The sequence below is a fragment of the Sarcophilus harrisii genome, chromosome 1, assembly GCF_902635505.1.
Source record: "Sarcophilus harrisii chromosome 1, mSarHar1.11, whole genome shotgun sequence".
NCBI lineage: Eukaryota > Metazoa > Chordata > Mammalia > Dasyuromorphia > Dasyuridae > Sarcophilus > Sarcophilus harrisii.
Genome location: NC_045426.1, coordinates 49809934 through 49834419, shown reverse-complemented (window position 1 = coordinate 49834419; position 24486 = coordinate 49809934). Strand labels below are relative to the sequence as shown.

General features: G+C 48.1%; 2 protein-coding genes across 5 annotated transcripts; both read right to left on the bottom strand.

The window, feature by feature from the left end:
* Window positions 1–478: 478 nt before the first annotated feature.
* CRELD1 (cysteine rich with EGF like domains 1) lies at window positions 479–8684 on the bottom strand. Its single transcript, XM_031954958.1, has 11 exons — window positions 8593–8684; window positions 5578–5785; window positions 5386–5468; window positions 5041–5151; window positions 4331–4422; window positions 3556–3732; window positions 3329–3424; window positions 2564–2647; window positions 2325–2420; window positions 2075–2215; window positions 479–1597 (listed from the first exon to the last, which is right to left on the bottom strand). The coding sequence occupies exons 2-11, from the start codon at window positions 5713–5715 to the stop codon at window positions 1377–1379; spliced, it is 1239 nt and encodes a 412-aa protein (XP_031810818.1). The 5' UTR covers window positions 5716–5785; window positions 8593–8684; the 3' UTR covers window positions 479–1376.
* Window positions 8685–8979: 295 nt separating this feature from the next.
* Window positions 8980–24007, bottom strand: IL17RC (interleukin 17 receptor C). 4 transcript variants are annotated; one of them, XM_031954943.1, is made up of 19 exons: window positions 23579–24007; window positions 23123–23144; window positions 22754–22891; window positions 21691–21768; window positions 21366–21475; window positions 20312–20417; window positions 19302–19346; window positions 19020–19156; window positions 18290–18349; window positions 18035–18092; window positions 17658–17851; window positions 17316–17366; window positions 15715–15760; window positions 15431–15552; window positions 14811–14870; window positions 10419–10464; window positions 10140–10235; window positions 9885–9923; window positions 8980–9764 (listed from the first exon to the last, which is right to left on the bottom strand). In XM_031954943.1, the coding sequence occupies exons 1-19, from the start codon at window positions 23687–23689 to the stop codon at window positions 9172–9174; spliced, it is 2112 nt and encodes a 703-aa protein (XP_031810803.1). In that variant the 5' UTR covers window positions 23690–24007; the 3' UTR covers window positions 8980–9171. The 4 variants fall into 4 exon arrangements, with proteins under 4 accessions (XP_031810803.1, XP_023353934.1, XP_023353935.1 ...); XM_023498166.2 differs by having other exon boundaries at window positions 22754–22894; window positions 23579–24006; XM_023498167.2 differs by lacking the exon at window positions 9885–9923 and having other exon boundaries at window positions 22754–22894; window positions 23579–24006.
* Between the last annotated feature and the right edge of the window lie 479 nt (window positions 24008–24486).

Sequence of the window (24486 nt, the reverse complement as noted above, 5' to 3'; positions counted from 1 at the left end):
CAAGATTCACAGTCAGAGGATTTAGCCATTATTCCCAACATAGAGAGCCTAGGATCAGCTATTAAACTTAAGAGACACTCAAGTTTCCTCTTTATAAAATTAGGTAATATTTTGGCTCAAATTTTGGGGGGAATTTTTAAAATAAAGAGAAAAGAAGAGGTGCATGGTGGGAGTAAGGAGGGTGTGATATAGCAAAATAACAAGAACAAGGATGTCCAGGAAATGAGCAGGAGAAATAGGCGGGTCATGGGAAAGACTGAGGCAAGATAACCTTGAGAAGTCAGGAGAAAATGAAAGAAAATTCATGGGGCAAACCTGAAAGGAAGACTTGGACATAGAAGGGTGAATCAGGACACCTCATTCCAGGTGAGCAAAGGCCTCTTGGGGCCTTATATGCTGTCCCTCATACAGTCACCATTAGACAAATGTATAATATGTCAAGCTGGAGGTTAGGTCTGGGATAGATAGCAGGGGGGCTTAGAGATGCTGGAGCCATTGTTAGATTTATGAAGAACTTTATTTTCCTGAGATGAATAAATAGTTGAGTGAGTGTGGGCAAAAGCAAGGGCAGGGACCATGCAGGAGGATTCTGTCCCTCTGCTCCTCTTCCCTTGCATGGACCACCTCCCCGTGCCTCCCAGTTTCCAGGACTAAAGAGGGGAGAAAGAATATGGGGCACAGCTGTGTGGCCAAGGTCATAGGCACTACCAAAAGGAGGAAATGATTTTTAAAAATCACTTAGCCGGGACTTGTCCTCCCTTTCAGTATCTCATTCCCACCCCCCTTCCCAGCTCCCTTTAAAGTTGTGGGCCCTGCCTCCAGGGGTATTTTTTTCAAAACCCTTCCATTGCCAGTTCCAACGACAGGTAGGCCCCAGCATCAATGGAGGGCCTGGAGCCCCACTGCACAGGGGAGCGGAGGGCCACAGGAAGTGCATCTAGTAGAGAAGGGGAGTGGGACCAGAGAAAAGGATGGAACCCTGGCCCGGTCCCCACACACAAACACAAAATAACTGCAGCCCTAGCCTGTGGCTAGGAGGGAGACATTCCCATCTCCAGCTCTGCCTGGAGGGTCACATCTGCAAAGATGGAAGCCAAGGGACAGAGAGAGGCACTGAGCTCAGTGGAGGACTGGCGTGGCACCTGGGAGCCGGCAGTCCTGATTCACTCAGGCTTGGGAGGGCAGGGCTTAGAGTTAAGGTTTGCTGACTTGTTCCCTCCTCGACACAAACCTTAACTTGCCCAAGCTGCCTCTCTATCTGGATCCAGTCTCCCCCCACCATCAGTTTTCAGTCCTTGGGCTTGACCTGAGCCGACCCCCCTTGGCCCTGCACTGTAGAGAGGGAGGAGGGGGACCCTCCCACCTGTAGCAATTCTCTATCTGCCCTTGATGAAGCCGTCCAGCACACGGTCACTACGCTCTGACAGCCAGTATCCGGCCATGGCAGCCACAGCCCCAATGAAGATGGCAGTGAAGACCATATCACCTTTGGCTGCCAGTGTGGCCAGGGCACAAATGATGACACCAAAAAACATCTGCTGCAAGACCACCACCTCATCGTCAGTCACCTCGGAGAAGAAGCCTCCCGGCTTGGGCTCTGAGGAGGAGGAGGAGAAGAGATCCATGTGCAAACGCTCTGAGCTTTACAAATCTGGGCCTAAAAGCCCCCTTACGGGTGGCTGCTCTCACTCCTTTTGAAGATGAGGAACCATCTTTTTAAAAGGGTTTAAGGGATGTGCCCAGGGTCCCTGAGTGAGTTTAACTCGGGTATCCTGACATCAGGGCTAAGGTTCTATCTGATAGGCTGGGTGGACAGAAGCCAGGTCAGGCACATGTAAAAGTCACCGATGGAAGCAAGGCGTTGGGAGAGGGCTGATCCAGATGGTGGCAGTCAAGGAGAGAGAAAAGAAGGGTTTGGGAGAAGGGCTGTGGACACTACAGATGGCCGGTGGCCAGATAAGCGCTGGGCAGGCCTCTGGACAATCTCCTTGGAGACTGACGGGAAGGGCGGGAGGCTCAGCTCCCCAGGGGCCCAGAAGGCAGCCCCCAGCCCCACCCCCAGGGCACTGCTCACCTTCCAGCTGCCGAGGCACACAGCCCTCCTGGCTTCTCTCGTAGCCCTCCACACAGGCACACCGGTAGCTTCCGTCCGTGTTCTCACAGAGCTCATGGGGGCCTGTGCACACCTCCTCCTGACCCTCACACTCGTCCACATCTGGGGGATGGAGGGGAAGTCAGGCCTCCTCCGGCCCCCGTGACCCAGAGTCCCCGAGCCCACCACTCCTCAGTGTTGGACGGGCCAGACAAAACGGAGGCTCCCTCACCCAGGCATTTGGCTCCCTCTCGGCGGTAGCCCGCACTGCACCTCTTGCACCGGGCAGGCCCTGCCCCCATACAGCCAGCACAGGCTTTGGCACAATCTGGGGAGAAAGGGGAGAAGGGCCGTGAATGGGACCCCGCGATCTGATGGAACTTGGGAGTAGGCCATAAGAGACGGAAGGAGCCGCTGTCCCTCCCAAGGGGCCTCCCTCTCCCCACCTCCACCTCCAAAGTTGGGTCTGACCTCGGCACTCATAGGACCCATCCGTGTTCACGCAGAACTGGTTGGCTTTGCAGGTGGCCATCTCTGTCCCACACTCATCGATGTCTGTGGAGAAGGAGGGGCTTTCAGGGACCTCCCTCCAGCCCCAACCCCCTCTGATTTCATGGGACCCTATCCTCACAGGCCCTACAATACTCTATGTGTATCCACAACAGTTTATTCTTTTCAAGTCTTTTCATATCATTTACACTCATCTGATCCTTATAACAACCCCATAAGGGAAAAGTAGGGTTTTTTTTTTTTTTTTCCATTGTTAAAAAACATTTTTACTTAAAGTTTCGAGTTCTAAATTCTATTCCTCCCTCCTTCCCTGAGACAATAGCAATGAGGTACAGGGTCTACATGGGCAGTTATGTGAACCATTTACATATTAGTCATTTTGTAAGAGACAACCCCAAAGGGAAAAAAATGAAAGTAAAAAGTAGCATCCTTTAGTCTGCATTCAAACAATAAGTTCTTTCTCCAGAGGCAGATGATCTGTTTCACTATTAATTCTTTGGGATTGTCTTAAATCATTATATTGTTGAGAAGAGCTAAGTCTTTCACAATTTTTAATCCAACAATATTTTAGTTCCATTTTTACAGAAGACAAGACTGAGGCTCACTGAATGACTTGCTCAGAGTCACATGGCTCCTAGTGGCCCAACTCTCCTAACCCCTGGCACAAAGCCCCCCTGGACAGAGTGGGAGGCGTGCCCCGAGTCTGCCCCACTCTGCTGCACTCACCCACACACTTTTGCTGATGCAGGGCCCAACCTTGTTTGCAGCGAAGGCAGTTGCCCTCCTTAGGGCCTGAGCAACGGGAACAGGGGCCGAAGCAAGCTGAGGAAGGCAGAGACAAAGGGAGGGATGGTGTGAGATGGGGAAGACGGTGGGCCCCCTTGACAGCTGAGCACTTTGTGCCATCTCCATCCCCAACCCAAGGGCCTCCCTGGCCCTGGCCCACTACCTACCCTCACATACCAGGTGGCTGGAGTTTCGAGTGGCTTCATAGTAACCGTCCCCACACTGGGCACAGGTGGGGCCCCCATAGCTGGGCTGGCAGTCACAGCGCCCACTGCCCTGTCGGGTGCCCTCCCCGTCACAGTGCCCATTACCACTGCATGGCTTCTCCGTGCCCCCAGGACAGGCTGTAAGGAGACATCACCCATCCTAAGCCCAGAATAGCCTTGGAGCTGGGCTGGCAAAAGCTACTCCTCCCTTACCCCCAGGATCCACCAGTCCTCCCAAAGCCCCTCAGGCCCATGAGCTCTCCAGAACAGTACTGCCCCTTCTCCTCCTATCATCACAACTGGGCCTAGTCTGAGTCTGGGGCCTGGTTGCTGCACCACATGTACCACACTGTGCTTTGTCACTATCCTCCTCCACTTTTTACCTCATTTCATCTTCACAAATGCCCCGGGAGGGGACAAGTATCATATTCCCAATTTGCAGATAGAGGAATTAGGCTAGGTCACATAAGACAAGTGGAGATGAAGGGATGGAGACAGCTTAACTACACAAGGGTCAGACAAGGCTTCGGAAGAGAAAACGGGCAATTTTGACTAGTTAAAATGGAAAAGCTCTTGCACAAGCAAATCCAGTGTAGTCAGAATAAGAAAGGGAAGAAGCTGAGACAAGTTCAATGGCTTCCCTCAAACTCCATGCCACACTCTCTGCAGTGTCCCTGAGGGGCAGATGCCCACGCGCCCACCACCCCTATTCCCCAAGGCAGCTTGAGCAACTCACCCTGACAGGCAGGCCCATAGGTTCCAGGAGGGCAGCAAACCTTTAGGGAATCCATGCAAAGCCACTGGAAGAGATCGGGGGCCTGATGCTGCCTGAGAGGGTGGGGGCACCATTAAAGGGGCGGGACACAATACAGGCCACAAAGAGTGGGGTCGAGGCTCTCTGAAGGACCCAGCCCAGCATCCTCCCTTCCCCAGTGCTGGCCAACCAAGGAGCCGGTCTGGTGGTGAGCCATCATTCAGCCCCGCTCCCCTTACTTTACATAGAAAGAAGCAGTGACCCCAAGAGGCTAACTGGCTCGGACCCGCTTCAGATTAGCATCAGACCTGTAGGTTTTCGGATTCCAAATCCAGTGCTCTTTCTACCACACCATCTCGTTTCCCAGGTGAGTTGTTTCCCAAAATAGAGTTCGGGTCAGTTTGATTCAATTAAAAAAACATTTATTGAGCACCATTAACATGGAGGCACTGTGCTAGGTGCTGAGGCTACAGAGATAAAAATCAGCAGTGTCTGCTTTCAAAGAGCTTACAATCTAAAGGGGAGAAGGGGAACCCGAGGCTCAACACAAGCAACGATGAGCCAAGACAGAATGAGATATGGTAAAAGTGACCCGGCAACGACCTGGTATTTGGACTGATGGGAGATGCTCCCTCCTGCCAACCCATGTCTCCCCCAGCTCTTTCCCATCAGCCCCCGGGGAGCCCACTCACTTGTGGAACCACCAAGTCTCCACCAGCTCCTCACTCTGCTCCAGGAGTCGGTGACATTCAAAGTCGGACTTGCTGCACACGCCCTCCAGCACCTCCACCAGCCTAGTCTCACTGGCCAAGTGAGACAGATGGACAAGCTGAGGTCCAGCCCTGCCCCTTGCCTGGCCCTCCCTCCCCCCAGTGAACCCCACCAATGGTACCTTGCAGAGGGGGGAGCCTTCGATCTGCTCCTGGCCCCCGATGTGGCACAGATGGGACATAAACAGAGGAGAATCCCCCTTTTCTTGGGGAAGGAGGTCCTGCCCCAACCCTGAGACCCCGTGGTCTCCCAGCCCTTCGAATTACCTGTCCTTATACTTGGACAGCTTCTCTTCCTCCCAGGCAGTGTTCCCTCCTCCAAAATTGTCCCGGACTGTCCGTTCCAAGCCCTGTAAGAGAAAGGGCAGGAATCATCCCACTCCATAATGAGTGGCTCGGCCTTAAACACTTAAAGAACAGGAGGTTGGGGGTAGTAGAGAGATTGGAAAAAGCACTCACCTTGCTAAAGCTGTTGACCAGGTCCCGGCAGGTATGGCAGGGCTGTGATTGGAGCCACACAGGGATTGGGAAGCTCAAAAAGAGGCACAGACCCCATGGTAGGATGGGAACCAAGCTTCTCCAGAGAACTGGAGCCATCTTCCTTCGGGGAAGCTTGTGTGTATCGGGTAGTGAAAGGAAAGAGGCCACTTTGTCCCTGTTCGGGGAACTAGGGGAAATAACCAAGGGTAGTGATGAGAATATGCAATGGAGGAAGACTATGTAACAAGTGAGACTTGGCCGGGGGAAGATGGGACAAATTCTCCTGGAAATCAGGGAAGAAGAAAGAGCAGTAGATAGAGAAATACTGAGAAGATAACTGCTCTATTTCTAGGGAAGTGGGCAGTAATATTAGAAGGAATTAATTAGTGAGGAAACCTTAGTCATTAGAAAAGTATCTAAATGGGGACAGGAATAACTAACTTGGGCTTTCCAGTAAAGGGACAGTACTAGGACAAGGAAGACAGAGGAAGAGGCACCCCCTGTAGCAGAGGGGGAGAGGACATGGGAGAGGAGGTAGGATTATAATACTGGGAGAGGAGAAGGGAGCAAAAAACTAGACCAGCAAAGGGACAGTGTCTGTTGAGGGCTGTGAATTGGAAGTTGTGGGAAAAGGATGAAATTGTAGTATTTGCAAAAGAGGTGAGCTGGGGATGCCAGTGTTCGGGGGAGCATGAGAAGGAAAGAATGTGAGGAGAGCAAGAATAAATAGAATCATGGTATTTCCAGAGGAATCAATAGGCTGAGATGGGGTGGAGAGGGGAGATTTATAAAGATATTGAGAGGAAGAGAAAATACAGTTAGGCTAATAAAATACTGAAAGAAAAGGGGCAACATGGGGAGGGGTATAGTAACTACGGGACTGAGAGGAAGGGGACAATATTAGGGGTGTTGTTATTAAGAAAGGTATGGAAATAGTAAAGGGGCTGATATAAATCCTGATGTTGAGAGGATAGGCAGCAATAGGGGGAAGTAGAGTAACTACCTTATAAAGAAGAGGGCAATAATTAGTTAGCTGGGATATTAAGGAAAAGACGGCAATCTCAAAAACTGGTAGTAAGATATTGAAGGGGAAAGGGAAATATCAGCAGATTGCTATAATTAACCGGATATTTAGGGGAAAGGGACAATATTGGGAGGCTGATATTAGCGGGGTGTTCAAGGGGAGCCAGGGCTGATATTAACCATAATATTGACTAGGACAATATCTGGGGACAGATATTAACCATAAAATATTGACTAGGACAATACCTGGGGACAGATATTAACCATAATATTGACTAGGACAATACCCGGGGACAGATATTAACCATAATATTGACTAGGACAATACCCGGGGACGGATATTAACCATAATATTGACTAGGACAATACCTGGGGACGGATATTAACCATAATATTGACTAGGACAATACCTGGGGACGGATATTAACCATAATATTGACTAGGACAATACCTGGGGACGGATATTAACCATAATATTGACTAGGACAATACCTGGGGACGGATATTAACCATAATATTGACTAGGACAATACCTGGGGACGGATATTAACCATAATATTGACTAGGACAATACCTGGGGACAGATATTAACCATAATATTGACTAGGACAATACCTGGGGACAGATATTAACCATAAAATATTGACTAGGACAATACCTGGGGACGGATATTAACCATAATATTGACTAGGACAATACCTGGGGACAGATATTAACCATAATATTGACTAGGAGAATACCTGGGGACGGATATTAACCATAATATTGACTAGGACAATACCTGGGGACGGATATTAACCATAATATTGACTAGGACAATACCTGGGGACGGATATTAACCATAATATTGACTAGGACAATACCTGGGGACGGATATTAACCATAATATTGACTAGGACAATACCTGGGGACAGATATTAACCATAATATTGACTAGGACAATATCTGGGGACAGATATTAACCATAAAATATTGACTAGGACAATACCTGGGGACGGATATTAACCATAATATTGACTAGGACAATACCTGGGGACGGATATTAACCATAATATTGACTAGGACAATACCTGGGGACGGATATTAACCATAAAATATTGACTAGGACAATACCTGGGGACGGATATTAACCATAATATTGACTAGGACAATACCTGGGGACAGATATTAACCATAATATTGACTAGGAGAATACCTGGGGACGGATATTAACCATAATATTGACTAGGACAATACCTGGGGACGGATATTAACCATAATATTGACTAGGACAATACCTGGGGACAGATATTAACCGGGCTGTTGCGAAGGGGGCAATATTGGGAAGAGGAACTGATTTTAACCAAGTATTCAGAGGGAGATGGCAAGATTGTGGGATAATACCAACACAATCACTAACAATATTCATACGATATTGTGGGAGCAATCATAGGAACTGAGGTAAACCCTGGTGCTGAGGTGAAGAGGGCAGTGTTAGGGGACTTATTTTAACCAGGATATTAATGGAGATAATATCGGCAAGGGCTTCGTCCAGGTATTCAGAAAGGGGGCAATACTGAAGGGCTGCTTTTAATCAGGTGTTTGGGGTTAGGGGCGTTATTGAGGGACTGATTTTAATCAGATATTTGGGGAAGGAGGCAATCCTGGAGGGCTTGTTATTAACCAGGTATTCAGGGGCAGGGGCAAGACTGGGAGGGCTGATTTTAATCACGTATTTGGAGAAGTAGACGCTGGGGGGGGTCTGATAACTGATTCAGGGGGAAGGAGTAATACTAGGGGGCTGACACTAACGGTGGTATTGAAGGGAAGAGGGACGGGAGGGGGCTCCTATTAACGGCGGGGGGGGGGTGGGAAGAGAGGGGTTGGGGGAGGGGATGACTGGGGCAGGGAATGACAACGTCCCCCCCAGTTCCGGGGCGGGGCGGGGAGGGAGGAGGGGGCGGGACCCGCGGAGGGTGGGGCCGTCCGTACCCGCCGTCTTCAGGAGCCCGGATGGCCCGGGGGCTCCAGGGCCGCGCCCAGCCCAGCCGCCCTCGCGCCGCCGCTGAAGCCGCCGCCGCCGCTGCTGCCGCCGCCGCCGCCGCCGCCGCCGCCGCCGCCGCCGCCGCCGCCGCCGCCGCAGCCTCCGCGCGGCTCGGAGCCTTCGCAAGCTCCGCAGTCTAGGGGGCGGTGCCAGCCCTTCCACCAATGGCGGCTGGCCATGTGCCTTGACGTCACTGCTAGAGCGACCAATGGGAGCTGGCTCGAGCTGCACCTGTCCGCGCTTTTAAAGAGACGACGCGCGGAGCCCGCGAGGGAGGGCGGTGTCCCGGGCCCCGGAGCCCTTGGCCCGGATGCATAGACTAGAAGCTCGGAAGCTACAAAAATAAGTCTGTCTTTATTCACGCACGCGTCCCCAAGCCGGGGTTCCACCCCTCCCCACGTCCTCGGGCACCGGTGGGCGGGGTTCTGGGGGAGAGGCGACCTTTGCTCCGGGTGGGTGCAAGCCTGGGGCTGCGCAGGACTCGGCTCCGGCCGGGCCTCGGGCCTCGGGCCCCCGGGCGCGGTGGGTCAGAGAGCAGACGCCGACCCCCGCCGCAGGCACTCCTCCAGGGCCGGCTGCAGGTGCTGGGCCACGCGTGCGGCCTGAGCGCCGAAAGCGTCCCGGTGCGCCCTGGCCGGCCCCGCTAGCGCCCTCAGGAAGGCGGGCATCTGCGAGGGCAGAGAGAAGACGGGCACTGCGCGGAAGAGGTCGGGGATGCCCTGCGGCGGGAGCAGCTCCTCGAAGCAGGCCACCACGTAGCGCCGCTGCGCCCTGCCCTCCAGGAAGTCCGGCAGCACGCAGCTGAGGGACGCCCCGAAGGTGTCGGCCGGGCGGGCGGGCCCCCGGGGCGCGCGCGCCCCCCGGAGCCACTCCTGGCAGAGCGCCGCGGCCCCCGGGGAGAAGAGCAGGATGAGCACCCCGCCTTCCTGCAGGGCCTGGCGCCGCTGCGCGTGAAACCAGGCCAGGGGGCCCAGGGCGCTTAGCTCCCTCCGGTGCCACAGGTCCACGGCTACCGAGAGCGGCAGTTGCCCCAGGGCGGTGGCCAGCGTGCCCACGAGGCGCTCGAAGCTGGCGTGGTCCGGAGAGTAGAGCAGCAGGGCTCGACGCGCCCGCGCGGCCCCTGCGACAAAGACAACTGCTGTTGAGCCTTCTCCGCCTGCAGCCGGGAACGTCCCGGGCCTCGCCCCGAGTCCCACTGTCAGAGGGCAGAGGTGTGGCCTGGGACCCCCTTGACACTCACCCCCATAGCGGTAATCGTTCTTCAAGAACTGCAGCCACCCTGTGAAGGGAGAGGGGCAGAGGCAGCCGATCAGCGTGAACGTGCTTGGCGTTCGCCTTCGGTGCTCCAGGCCCGCTAGGTCTGGGTCCTTCTAGGCTTATGCCCCACCTCCCCCTCCTCCCTCCCCGCTAAGGACTTCCTAAGCGGGCCCTGGCTGCGTCAGGAAGAGGGAAATCCCTGAGAGGCTAGGGACTGGAGAGAAGTGCCCCATCTCACCTTTCATACCGCCTCTATTGAGCAGGAAGAGAAGCAGGATGCACGCAGCCAGGACTAGGAAGGCCAGCCAAACCAGGACCCAACGCTCATGAGTGTCTAAGGACAGAAGTCAGCACCAGGGCTAGGGACTTGGCCCTCCAGGGGGTGGGAAGGGGAGGCAGACACCCAATACCCCACAGATCTCCTCCCGCGGGTGTTCTTCCCTTCCCTCAGGCCAGCAGGTCCTAGAGCTCCCCGTGGGTCCAGGTACCATCCATTCCCCTTCCCTTTCATACTCACACTTTTGAAGAGAGCAAGCCCACAAGATCCCTGTGTCATTCCACAACTGAAAGATAAGCAATTCATTAATTTCCAGGAGCCCTCCTAGCACGAGGCATTGCCTCCTCATTTTTCCCCTTCCAGGGTAATAACCCTGCCTTGCTTCCTTTCCCTCTGCCAGACCTGCTGGAATCTTTACAAAGTGTTAAGAGATTGGAGTTGATAGAGACAATAGTTATCTGGTTTGGGATGGTTCAGTGTGATTGATTTGATCTTAGAAAGAGATATTTTGGGCCAGAACTTGAAACAAGGTACTAAGTGGAACTGATAGAAACAATGCTTGTGTTCACATCTTTAGAGAGCTCATAAGTATCTGAGCACTCAATGGAGTTCACACGTTTGGGAGAGTCAGGGTTTAGAATGAGATAACCAAATTCACACCTGTTAATCAACATAAAAATTAGTTCAGAGGAAAATCAGATGAACATTTCACCTTCGGCTTTAGCCCGTTTTTATGAGGAAGATTTTAAACTACATATGGCTACATTGAAGGTTCTTCCACCTACAGTATATATGAGAGTAACTGACAATAAGACCCCATCTCTGAAATTCTTCCAAAGCCATCCCAGAATCTTTACCACCTGAACAACTTATTTTTGAGCCTTGGAGGAACTTCCCGCCCTTGAAAGAGATAGAGACTGACCTGGGTAGGTGAGAAATAGATTACATTCACTGTCAGAGATTTACTCACTATCTTTGTGAATCTGGACAAGTTTCTTTAGATATCTGGCCCTCCGTTTGAAGAGTTAGACTAGAAGAGGCAGAGGGGTTCATGGATAGAATTAGTTTTGGAACCAGGGAAAACTAAGTTCTGCCTTTGATGACCTGGTTGTGTAACCCTAGATAAGTGTTCTCAGCAGCTCTCTCTAAAATACTGACCTACATTTGATAAGAATTCCCTCATCGGGTAGAAATTATAGATCCAGGCCCCTAACTATTCTAGACTAGGTGATCTCTAAAAGTCCTTTTCATCTCTGAATCTGGGACCTTTTATGGTGGTTTCAACTTCACAAAATACTTCCTGATGAATGTTATTGTTCCCATTTGACAGGTAATGAAATTAAGCCTCGGAAAAGGTCAGTTGATGTACCCATGTTCACACCAACAGTACAGAACAGCTAGGTGGCTTAGTGGAGAGAATTCAGACCTAGGGTTAGAAAGACTTCTCTTCCTGAATTCAAATCCAGCCCAGTCAAGTGTGACCCTGGACAAATCATTTAACCTTGTTTGCTTCAGTTTCCTTATTTATAAAATGAGCTAAAGAAGGCAATGGCAAAACCATTTCAGCAGCTTTGCCAAGAAAACCCCAAATGGGGTTATACTGAGCAACAACAACACAGACAATAAGTATTAAGGTTGGAATTTGAACCCAGATCTCCTGGCTTTGAATCCCACACTCCCTATGCTATAGCTGCCTATACCCAAAATCCTAGTTATCCTTCCAAATCTCAATTTAAGGACTATCTTATGTTTGCTTTTCTTCAGGGAAACCTTTCCTAAATGTTCCAATGCCCCCTAATCTTCTCATCTCCTTAAAGATCTTCCCAAATGTTTTTCACTTCCACTGATTCAAATAAATGCTGTACTTTCCAATAATATCTGGTTTATATAAAACCTGTATGCCCTGTAATGAGTTCTTTTTAAAAATACACTCAGATATATTTCCTTTCAAATAGATCTTATTCTGAAGACTATATTTAGGGGTAGCTTACATTTGGACCAATACAGTAATTATGTTTATATCATCATCTATGTTTCATATATGATATCCTGTCTCTACAACTAGACTATAAGGTCCCTCAGTATAGAACCTTATAAATACTATTTCCTAGTATTCCCTATAGCAACAGGTATATCAGGAGTTTTTCAAAATCCAATTTGGTTACATTTTGAGAAATATTAATAAGTAATAAAATAATCATAAAATTATGAAATTAATTATAATATAATTCATGTATATTTAAATTAACTGATTTGAGCATCAGGAAATTTCTAGCTTTCATGGAATCATAGATTTTTAGAACTAGTCCAACCCTTCTTATGTTTTAAAATTTATTTTTATTAAAATATCTTGTGTTTTTACATTATCTTTACTTCTGAGCACATCTTTCCCATTATCCCTACCCAGCAAGCTATTGTAATAGAGAGTGAAAAAGAAAGAGGGAAGAAAATCAGTTTGATAAAACTTGCCAAGATACCTGATAGTGTATGCAATGTTCCCCACCTCTGCAAAGAAAGGAAGGAGACATATTTTCTTATCTCTTCTTTTGAGCCAAGTTTGGTGATTATAATTATATGGTATTCAGGGTTTTTGTTGTTGTTGCTGTTCTTTCCCTTTTACATTTTAACTTTGAAGGAAATTGAAGAGCATGAAATCTAAATGACTTGCCCATGAACTTGTAACAGATTAGAGGCAGAGTTAGTAGTGTTGTTTGTTTATATTCTTCTGTTTTAACATGACAGCAGATTATCAAGAAATGGGAAACCCTTCCTGGAAGGTTTTAAGAACAGAAATTCAAATGCAAAGAGAAATTTATTCCTGGCATAAAAAGTACCACGTACTCCACAGTCTTATGGCACAAAAAGCAATCTAATAATGCCATATAAATATGAGTATTTCCCCAGAGGCCAGCCTGTGTGGAGGAGGGAGAGAGAGCAGGGGATGGCAAAGTTCACTACAAATAGCAAGAGATCAGGTTTCCTGCTTCAATCATCTCCTCCATGGCAGGCACTTTGTAAGGTGCTGTGGGATCCAGAAAAATAGCAGTGGAGACTTTATTTGCTTCCTGTGTTCATTAGTCTCCTCATTAGTCGATTATCTGCTTACAGATAGATCAGGGTCTTTGCTTCCTTCACATCTTCCTAGAAGGTTCAGCCCAGAACTCTGTACAAAATAGATCCTTATGGGTGGTGTTTATTATAGGATAACAGAATATTAGCTCTCATAGAGACTTTAAAGACAAGGTATTAAAACCAGAAGGGACCTTGCTAATAGTGTTAGCCCATGAAATGTCAGGGCAGGCAAGGACCTTAAGCACAGACTTTTAGATCTGGCAGAGACCTGAAACCATAAAATGTAAGAACACAGAATGTGACAGCCAGAAAGAACCTTACAATATTGCATGTTAGTCAAGGAGAATAATTTACACAATGATCACAGTAAGATAAAAGAAACAACCTTGAAAGACTTCAGATCTCTGATCAATGCATTGATCCATCCTGACCTCAGAGAACGGATTGATGGTGAAGCTTGGCTCTCATCAATTAGCTTAGGAGATGGATCACACAGCAGTGCAATGAGGGACACATTTTCCGACATGGCTATTGTGTGGATGTGTTTTTATTAACTGTCCGTATTTGTTACAAGGAGAAGAGGTTCTATTTTAGGTGGTGAGAGACTTCTCTAGGAAATAGCAGTGACATATATTAGACACTTTAAAAATGATAGCATCTGAGGGACCATGAAACATAGACTGTTAGAACAGAGACCTTAGAATGTAGAACATTTGAAGAAGAATAACTTGGGAGGGACCGGAGGGTCTGAGAATGCAGAATGGCAGGGCTGGAAAGAAACTCAAAACAGATCATCTTAATCCAGTGCCACCTTCCTTCCTTCCTTCCCTCCTTCCCTCCTCCCCTACTGATTTCACAAAGGAAGAAACAGAGAAGAAAAAAGAGAAGAAAGGAAGATGACTTGCTTATAACTCATTTGAAGCACTTACAACCCTGTGAGGCAGGAAGGATGAGTTTGGGTTCAGAATTATGATTTCATTGACAGGGAACTTCCACATCAGGAAACTCCCTCTTCCCATCTGCCATGATTCTTAATGATCTTAGTAAGTGGCCTAGGGCACTTGAGGAGAGGGGGAGAAGATTAAGTGACTTGCCCAGTCATTCCACCACTACATGTCAGAGGTGGGGCTATGAAGCCAGGTTTTCCAAACTCTCAGGCCAGTTCTAACCTGTTTGCTTAAAATCATAGGATCATAGACCTAAGAGTCTTGAAGGAACGTCAGAAGCCATCTAGATCACTGTCTGAATTTTATAGATGAGAAAACACAGCAAGGTTAAATGATTATCAGTTATTCGCAATAATAAGTGTCAAATCCAGAAGCCACACAGTTAGAATCAAAGGTGAGTTTCCTACTGCACCATACAATTCTTTATCACTCCCCTATTAGATTTGAGATAAGGGGCAGAATAGTTAAGTGACTGCCCCCATGGAAGCATCAGATTTAGAACCCAACTGCCTCTATCCAGCATTCTTTCCATTCTTCCAGTCCTGGAGGTTTCACTGGGTTGCCCTCCCGCCCACTACCTGTCCACCTTTGCCAGCTTTCTGCCTCCACTGACCTGCACACATTGACCGGATTGCAAGTCTTGAAGAAGCTGTTTTCCAAAGAAGGCTGCTCTCTGTCAAGCCAAAGATAGGAGCTGTCACACGGGAGGGCCACTGGAGCTGGGGGGGAGGGAAATTGTGGAGGGCAGGGAGGGAGGAGGGAACTTGAGGGAAGAAAGGAAAGAGCTCTAAGGTAGGGGGAAGGAGCTGAGGGGAAAGAAGGGAGGTGCACAAAGGTAAGAACCTTCAAACTTCAAACCTTACTTTGGGGACCTGCAAGTAATCTCAGCCTTATGGCCAAAAGGTTTGAAAGGAAAAAACCAGGATGTAAAACAGATCAAGAATAAAAAGCCAGGAGGGACCTTGGATACTATCAAGTATTACAAATTTTACATTTTGCAAATAAGGAAATGGAGGCACCAAAAACATAAGTAATTTGCCCCGAATCACAAATTAGTAAATAACTGAGTTGAGATGTGAATATGTGTTTCCCTGATTCCAAATTCAATGCCAGAGGATGGAGCGAACCCTCACTGGAAGATTGGGGGGGCTGTAGTGCAGAGTACCTGTTGAAATGGAGGAGGAAAGCATGCAGAATAGGTAAAGGGCTATAGGATGTGGGCTAGGGTCTTACCGTATGGGCCGTGCTTGGCAGTGGGGTGCACCCACTGGTCTCCATGGCACAGAAAGAATGGTTCTGCAGAGGGCCCCAAGTCTCCAGCAGTAGCATGTCATTCTTTAGAGGACCCAGAATATCTGGGAGGGATTAAAGGTCAGAAAAATCAGAATGAGAACCTTCTTTCATTCTCTTCAACTTGACCATCATACCTTCTCCTCCCCCAGCTTAACTTGCTTCTTCAAGTCTTTCCCAGGCCAGATCTCTTCCCCCCTTTCTTCCCTCCGCCATGTTTCACTCACTCTCCTGTGGGCATTCCTGAATCTGGAGCTTTTCCCCACTCCATACCTGCAGGAAAGAAGGATAGAATCAGGAGGCCTGACGAGGAGAAGGCTCCAGGTGAAAAGGAAGGGGAAAGGCAGGGGATGGGGAAAGGAGGAGGACATACATGCTAAATAAAAATAATCATAGGCATCTAGGTGACTCAGTGAATAGAGCATCTGTCCTGGAGTAAAGAGGACCTGAGTTCAAATCCAGCCTTCAGGCATTTACTAGCTATGTGAGCCTGGGCAAGTCGATTGGCCTTATTTGTCTCAGTTTCTTCATCTGTAAAATTAGCTAGAAAAAAAATAGCGAACCACTGCAATTTCTTTGCCAAAACAAAACAAAACAAAACAAAAAATAAAACCAGTTGGGATCACAAATTGAAAATGATTTAACAACAAAAGTCACTCTATGGATAGATCACTAAGCCTAAATTCAATCCAGCTTCAAATAGTTACCAGCTTTATGATAAAGCAAGTCACTTAACCTCAGATTCATTTATAAAATGAGGCTAATAAGAGGACCTGCTTCCCAAAGATCATTGTGAGAATCAAATGGGACAATGTTTGCAAAGCTAAAATTTATATATACACCACCTATTTTTGTAATGAGAAGGATAAGTTTAAGATGTAAAAATAAGTTATAATGAGGAGAAGGAATTTTGGTATTGTACATAATGAATCAGAAAGATCTGGGTCCAGTTCTAGCTTTGAGATCCTGGACAACTCATTTAACTATTCAGTGGTTCCAGGCAGCTCCAGGACCATGGGCTGAACAGCAGCTACCTCACTGTATTGATAAAAGAAGTTTCCATACTGGAAGTTTTCTATGCCCATTAAGTCAAAGGTTGGAGAATAATGGTGATAATCCCTCACAAATTTTATGGCAATTTATATTTTTTCAAAAAGTTCTTTCATATATTTTATCTTATCTTCAAGATAAAAAAAAAAAAAACAAGTATTTGTCAGAAAAATATTACTTCTGAGGACAAGAGGTCCTGTGCCTCCACCTACCTACCAGCTCAGCCCAGGGCTTCTGGTCCTTATTTGTGCCTTGGGTCCTGCTGGCAGTATAATAAATACTATGGTCTCCTCTTATATTCATAATTGAAGAAAATGCTCCATTTCAGTTAAAAGTTGGTAAGAAGAAAGCAGTGATTTTCATTCCTTCCAAGTTCCCAGACCCATTGAAATTTATCCAGGAATCCTTTAAGTCTGAGGAAAGTGAGAGTAAGAACCCCTGACCTAGCCCAATCCCCAATCGTACAGATGAGGAAACTGAGGCCCAAGTGACTTGTATTAGGTAACAAAGTTAGCTCCTGGCACTGCCAATCCTAAAGCCTAATGATCTCCTATGCTAATATTCTTTCCATTGCACCAAAGGTGATCCTCCAAACAGTCCCAGGGAGTAGACAGAAGTGGGTCTGATTATAATCATTTGCCAGATGAGGAAACTGAGTCTCAGAGAAGGGAAGGGCCAGCCCAGGGTCACAGAGGGAGTTTGTAACCGAGTTGGAAACAGATTCCAGAGCTCCAGTTCTACTAGGCTCAGAATTCTTTCTCTTCCTTTGGAATCTCACCTGAACACAGACATTAGGATGGAGAGTCAGCAGAGGGAGGTCCTGGAATTTCTGCAGAGAAGGGGAGGGAAGGAGAGAAGGAGATCCCCAAGATTAGCAGTCACAGGGTGTGTGTGTGTGTGTGTGTGTGTGTGTGTGTGTGTGTGTATCTTTCGATCTGTCTGTCTGTGTCTGTGTCTGTGTCTACCTCTCTCATATCCTCTCCACTTCTTGGATTATCTGAGCTAATTTCCAGGTAACCATCCCTGGTTTCTCCCTTTTCTCCTCCTTCAGCTATTCCCCTGCTGCTCCTTGATTCCCCATCTCCCTTTTAGTCCCCAACTTTGTCTTCCCTTCCCTTACATTCAGAGTGACATTTTTCTGAGGCAGGGGCACAGGCAGCGGGTAGCAGAGCTCACTATCCACCGACTTCCAACAGAGAATGATCTCAGCAGACAAGGAGCAGGGTGCCTCCACCATCCAGCTCAAGCTTCTTGTTCCCAAGAACTTCAGCTTCAGTTTGGTCTGGTTCCACAGGTTCTTGTGGGCTCTGGGGTCTAGGGAGGAAGGGTTGTGGGAGACCCAGGTATTCCCCACCTGTGCACCCGCCAGAGGATGTATCCCATCCCTCTCATTAAGTTTTATTTTCCCTCTGTATTCCTAGCTCCACACCCACCCTGACACTTCAAGACCAGAGACTGCCTCCCTCTGCTTCCATCCCAGGCCCCAAACTCTCTCACCCTCCTTGAATGGGCAAAGGTAGTTTCTGATGGCATCTTCCTCTTCCTTTATCCACATCTGGAAAATGAATCCATTTGGGTGAAGGAACAGAAGGCAAGATTTAACCTTCCTTTGACTTAGGAACGGGGTCCTTTCTTCCTTTTTCTCTTATCCCCCCTTTACATTCTTCCCACACCCCTCCATCTCAGGGAGACAATTCTAAATCTACCACCACCAGCAGCCAGCTTCAAATCTTAAATAGGCTCAATTCTTACCTCGATACAGAGGCAAGGGACAAGATCCGTTTGGTTCAGGGTGATATTCTGTGGTCCTGTCTAGGAGACAAGTCAAGGATAGAATCTGAGATACTACTATTACTACTACTACTGGGAGATGGGAGATGGGATGGGCAGTCAGGGTAGGGAGGAGGAGAGAAGACACACTCTTAGAAAGCAAACAAGAGACCAAGGAGCCAGCCAGGACTGAGAGTAGAGGAATAATATGATTTACAAAAGCTAGGGGCAGCTCTATTCCCCAGTAATCTCTCTTTCTGCAAATCACCAGTGCATGAAATTCTATCATTACAGATTGACCATTTGGGTCCTGGATGCTTTCTTGGTTTTGAGAGTCTCCTTTTAAAATAAAAACGCTATTAGGGTTAAGGGTGAGGGCAGAAGAGAAGATAGGAGCTCTTAAACTTGTCAGAAAACACCACATATAGGATGTACTGACTGTCACCAAGCTGGAGATAGGGGATGGTCTGAATAAGGGAGGAGCCAGGAAGGAGGAAAGATAGAAGGGATCCTAAGAGGAACTTCAGAGACTGAGAGGAAGGGGAGAGACTGAAAGACTCAAATTGGTTGGTTGAAGGGGAGGGGACAAGAAGAGGTTTGAGTAGGAGATCCTAGTCAGGAAGCCAGAGGGGAGATTTCTGGGGGGAGAAGAAAAAAATGGTAGGATGAAAAGAAATGAGGAGTTAAAGAGGGGAGCTAGATCCCTTCTCACCAGGACTTCAAGAAACTTCGTTTTACGATTCCCACTCTGATTCCAATAGAGAGAAAGGAAATAGTTTTGCTCTGTGGAGATGTCCATCACCAGCTGTATATCATCCCCTTCACTGGAGATATTGAACCAGGGCAGCACTGGAAGGAAATTAAGGGTGGGGTAAAAAAGGAAGACTTTCATTCTGTCTGCCCTCCAACTCAGACTGCTCTCTGTCTTCTACTGCCCCCCAATTTGCTCTTCCTCCAAACTTCTCCCTCCTTTCAACCTGACTCTGTTCTATACCAAAGCAGCTTGGGACGTTGTTCTGCAATTCCGGCCTGACGCAATCTGAGAAGAGAACAGAATGAAGGTTCTTAGTAGGGATAAGGGAAAAAACAGGAGAAGAGAGAACACTGTCTCTTTACAGGTTCTTATTCACTGGCTGAGCAGGTAAACAATAAATGTTTTTTCTTTTTTAATATGTACAATTTTAAACATTTATATGTAAGTCATGTTGAGAAAGAAAAATTAGAATAAAAGGGGAAAACCACGAGAAAAAAAACAACCAAAAAAGAGATACTTTTGCTGAACTATTTTTTCTTTAAAAAATTATGGGAGATTATGTGATGATCAACTATGATGGATTTGGCTCTTTTCAACAATGAGGTAATTCAAGGTAATTCCAATAGACTTGTAATGGAAAGAGTCATCCCTCATCTAGAGAGAGAAGTATGGAGACAGAATATGGATCAAAGAATACTATTTTCAATACTATTTTTTGGTTGGTTGTTTGCTTGTTTTTTCTTTCTCATTTTTTATCACTTTTTGATCTGAGTTTTCTTTGGAAGCATGACAAATATGGAAATATCTTTAGAAGAATTGCATGTATTTAATCTATATTGGATTACTTGCTGTCCGTGGGAGGGAAGGAGAAAAATTTGGAATACAAAGTTTTGAAAAAGTGAATGTAGGAAACTACCTTTGTGTGTAAAATAAAAAGCTATTGGGAAAAAAAAAAAACTTTTAAAAATTCTTAGACATACTAGATGTTTTTCTTGGAGGGAAGAGGCTCTATTAGAAAAATAAATGAGAGCTATCAATAAAAATTTATATTTACAAAAACCTCTCAATTTCAGATAAAAACAGTTTCAGATCCTTTCCTGATAGTAGGTTGTAATAGGGAGAGAAAGCAGATTTAACAGGAAGGGATCCAACAAGATAAAACTAAAGAAACCCAAGACCAATTTTCCCTCCTTTCCATGTTGCCAGGACCATATCTTGTTTCTCCCTTCCCACAGCGGCCAGACACTCACCTGGCACTTGCTGTATATGACTGAGTTCTTTTTCATATGGAGGCTCAGTATAGATCCGTACTTCCTCCCCTAATGGTGCCTTAAAACAGTCAAATACCAATGAGCCCTGAAGAAAAGCCAAAAACCCACAAAGGATCAGCGTTAAGGTCAAAAGCAAGGATTACTAACTGGATCCTCAGCTCCCCTGAATTTCTCTACCCTTCCAGGCCCTTCCAGGCCCTCCCAGCCGCTCCTACCATGATCCTCTAGAGGCAAAGTAAAAATCATTTCCACACTTCAGTCTTGGGAAGTTATGAAGGAGCACAGGGACCCATTTTAGAGATAAGGAAATTGAGGTCCAAAGAGGGAAAGTGCTTTGCCCATAGCTGATAAATATGGGAGTCATTCAAAACTAGATGTTTTGACTTCAAGTCTAGTATCCTCTATAATATAATTAACATCTAAATGACAAAACGGACAGATAGTTACAAGCCTGGAGTCAAGAAGACCTGAGTTCAATTCTAGCCTCAGATGATTACTGGAGGATTCTGAGCAAGTCACTTAACTGCTTCTGCCTCAGTTTCCTCAACTGTAACCTCCACTGGGGACAATAATAGCATCTGAGTCCCAGGGTTGTTGTGAGAATCAAATGAGATAATATTTGTGAAGCACTGAAAAGACAAGTGACTAGTACACGGTAAGTTCTTCATAAATGCTTCTTCCTTACCCCTTCATGTTGAGGGGAAAAGTTCTACCCAAGGTCAATTCCTTCCCTCAGATACTCTTTATTTTATCCTTTTTAAAGCATCATCATAATTATCACTTTATCTGTTCCCGAAAATAACCTATGAGGGAGTCAGAACAGTAATTGTTCCCATTTTACAAATTAGGGAAACTGAGGTACAGAGTGAGTGCCAGAGCCAAGTCTTTTGACTCCAAGCCTGATGTTTTCCTGGATTACGCCTTCAGTGCTAATATGTGTGTCCCGGTAGAATCTCAGGGAAAAGCTTTAGGATAAAGCTAAACAGTGGGCCAGCCCCACAAGGCTTCCCTGCCCTTTCATCTTTCAACCTACCACATTTTGACCCGGTTGTACCATGGCGGCAGGCACCTCTATCTTCACTAAGACACATCGGTCGGAGAGGTATGCCTGGAAGGAAAGGATGACTTTTGCCTGGAGAGATTCTACGGAAGACACAATATAATTTAACTCAGCAAACATTTATGAATCACCTACTGAGTGCAGAGGACTACAATAAGACTCTGTGCCAGGAAGAGCAGCCTGGATCGGTCTGAGGAGCAAAGCAGGGATCAGGGACAAAGGGAACACTGTGCAAAAAGCCATTCTTCCCCAGGGAGAAAGCAGAGAGAGGCTGGGAGCGGAGAGGGGGCTATCTCACCATTCCTAGGCCAAGGGTGAGAAGTTAATTCAGCATCTTCCCGGAGCCAGACCTCATCAGATTCCTCCTTCCTAGGTTCTAAAATAATTCTGTAAGGGCAGATTCCCCCCTGCCCAAGAACCCCGCCCACCCCAGCTCAGAGACAGTGAGTAAGTTTTCTGGCCCCTCTCCCAGGTTTTCTGGAATTCCTTTTTGCCGGGAAATAAAGCCTGTGGGCTGCATCCCAAGGAATCCTCATTTCCTTAGCTGCTAGGATAATGAGGAACACAGGTAGGAGAGACCCTGAGCCAACAGCTGAGTACCTGCCATCTCTAGAAAATTTAAGGGGAGATCCTTCTCCCCAAACCTGCGCCCAGCCGTGGGCAGCCTGAGTCCTCCCCAGATGGCCCCATTTACTGGCTTCCTTCTCCCTTTCCCCTTCCTCCCTCCCTTTCCAAAGGCTTTCCGGTCCTTCCCCCTATCTTTTCAATCACTCCGGATCTCTTCCCGTCAAATCTAGTGACATAGACAGATGGCAAGAGCAGAACAAACCACCCTCTGCCACAGGCTCGCTCCCTCTTTCCTCCTGCCAACCCCTCTCCTTTTCCCCTCTGCTTTTTCCCAACCCATTTTTTCCTCCTTCCTTCCTTTCTCTCCTCAGGAACTTTCCCTTTTAAGTACAATCCCCAGCCCAGCCCCCCTCTTCCCACACTTACGATTTTAGAATTCAAAGCTAAAAGAGACTTGGGAGCATTATCCTTTTGTCACAAAGGAGAAGGCCGAGATTAAATGCCAGAGAGGTAGGTCCGAAAAGACCATTTGCAGAAAAGATGGTGCCTCGGGTCTCTTTTTTGCTCTGGCTCTATGATCCCATGATCCCACATGGGAGGGTGAAAGAGTCGAACCCAAATCCTCTGACCTCAGTCCAGTGTTTGTTCCAGACTGTGTCCCTACCAGATTTCTCTCTCCTCCCCAGGTCTTTTTGACCTCTTACCTAAACCCACATCCTAGCCTGAGGATCCCCTTTGCCCTCCACCTTGATAAACCTTTTCTTTAGCTCCCCCACACCCCCACAGTCTCTCACCCTGCACTGTCAGGTGGAGGGTTACCCGCACACAGGGGACACAGTTCCTCTCTCCCCTGCACTGAAGGACCACCTCTGTCTGTAGCTTTGTGGGCACCAGCACAGGGTCTTTGGTGGGCTCGAGCAGGCAGAGCACATCTTCTGGAGGAGGTAAATGGCAGCGTTTGAAAATATCCAGCGCACCCAGGCCAGAACAGGGGTGAAGGGGGATGGGGAGGGGAGAACAGTACTCTCAATGCTAGTACAAGGAGGGGGGTTCCCTAGGAAGCTCTCGGGAACCAGCTCAGCCAGACCTAAGGGACTGGGGGGTCTCCAAGGAGCCAGTGGCAGGAAAGTAAACCTCATCTCCAGTCTTCTCTTGATACTCACCCCAAAGGTGACAGGAAAGACCCTAGGGGAAGAAAGGGAGTTCAGAGCTTCCCTGTTTCCTGCCCCAACTTTCCCACATGCATCCCTGCACTCCCATAAGCAGGGTTCAGATTGGGTGCCTTAAGGGCACAGAGACAGCGAGGGCCTTGGGGAATCTGGAGCCTTTTCCAGAGATGCCCGCTGCTCAGTAAGTACAGGGAAGGGAGCCCTGCCGGAGCCCCACAGAGCCAGCCAGTAGCCTGCAGGGAAAAGGTGAGCCGGCTGCTTGTTTCTCTCACACATCGGCACTCTGCCCTTCCCCCTAGCCCAGCACCCGCTCCCTACCTGGGCAGACCTGAAAGGGCAGTTACACCGGAGTTGGGGTGGTGGTGGTTGGCACCGCCAAAGCCCCGGGCCAGAATGGGCGCTCTCTCCCGGCCATCCTTTAACCCCCTCCGAGACCCCTTAGGAGCCTACCTGAGAGCATCGGGCATCGTCGTGGGACCCTGACAGCTTCTCCAGAGACAGCACCCAGGGCCTGCTACTGAGGACCAAGGAGAAGAGCAGCAGCAGCAGTGGGACCGGCATCTTCTGGCTGCTGATCGTTGTTGTCAGCCGGGCTCAGGCCTGAGGCCGCTCCCCCTCGGGGGGGAGAAGCTATCTCTGCCCTCCCCCCCCCCCCCCCCCCCCAGGTCTGCTGGCCAACTGTTGCTCCTTTCCTCCTGGATGCCCAGCGGTGCCAGAGTGGGGACTGGGACCCCTCCCCTCCCACTCCTATCCTGGCTCGGGGCCTCCTAGGGTGGGAGGGTTGGGAGGAGATTCCAGGCACTGGGAGTCTTTGATGGCTCTTCTGAGTTTGATCTCTGAATCCAAAGTGCTTTCGATTCGGCTCGGAGCCCTGCTATCCCGCCTCCTGTTCCAGCCCCTGTCCCATCCTGTCCCTCCCACAAAACACTGGGCCCAGTGCCCAGAATCTGGATGACTGGGAAGCCGGCAACTCACTAGCCACTCCACACAAGGCACAACCCTCCACACACACACACACACACACCCCTACCTAGCAGAGGCTGGCATCTAACCAAAGGCAATACCCAGCAAAGCTACCTACCACCCCAGGGAGTCTTCTGGGAAGAGGGGAAAGGGGAAGGCAGTTCGAGAGGCCCTTCTCCAGGGACTTAGTGACATGGAACTACTCCATGCCATAAAAGTGTGACATTCATCTTCCTGCTGCTGATGTTAAGGTAACACCCAATCCTTTTTCTCCTGAACCTTCAAGCCCTGCCTTTTTTATGTTTTCCCAGTCTGAAACTAATATAGACCCTAGGGTACCGATGATCTCAAGAGAACATAGCTTGTTCATATCTTTTGGGTCTAGTAGATCCTAA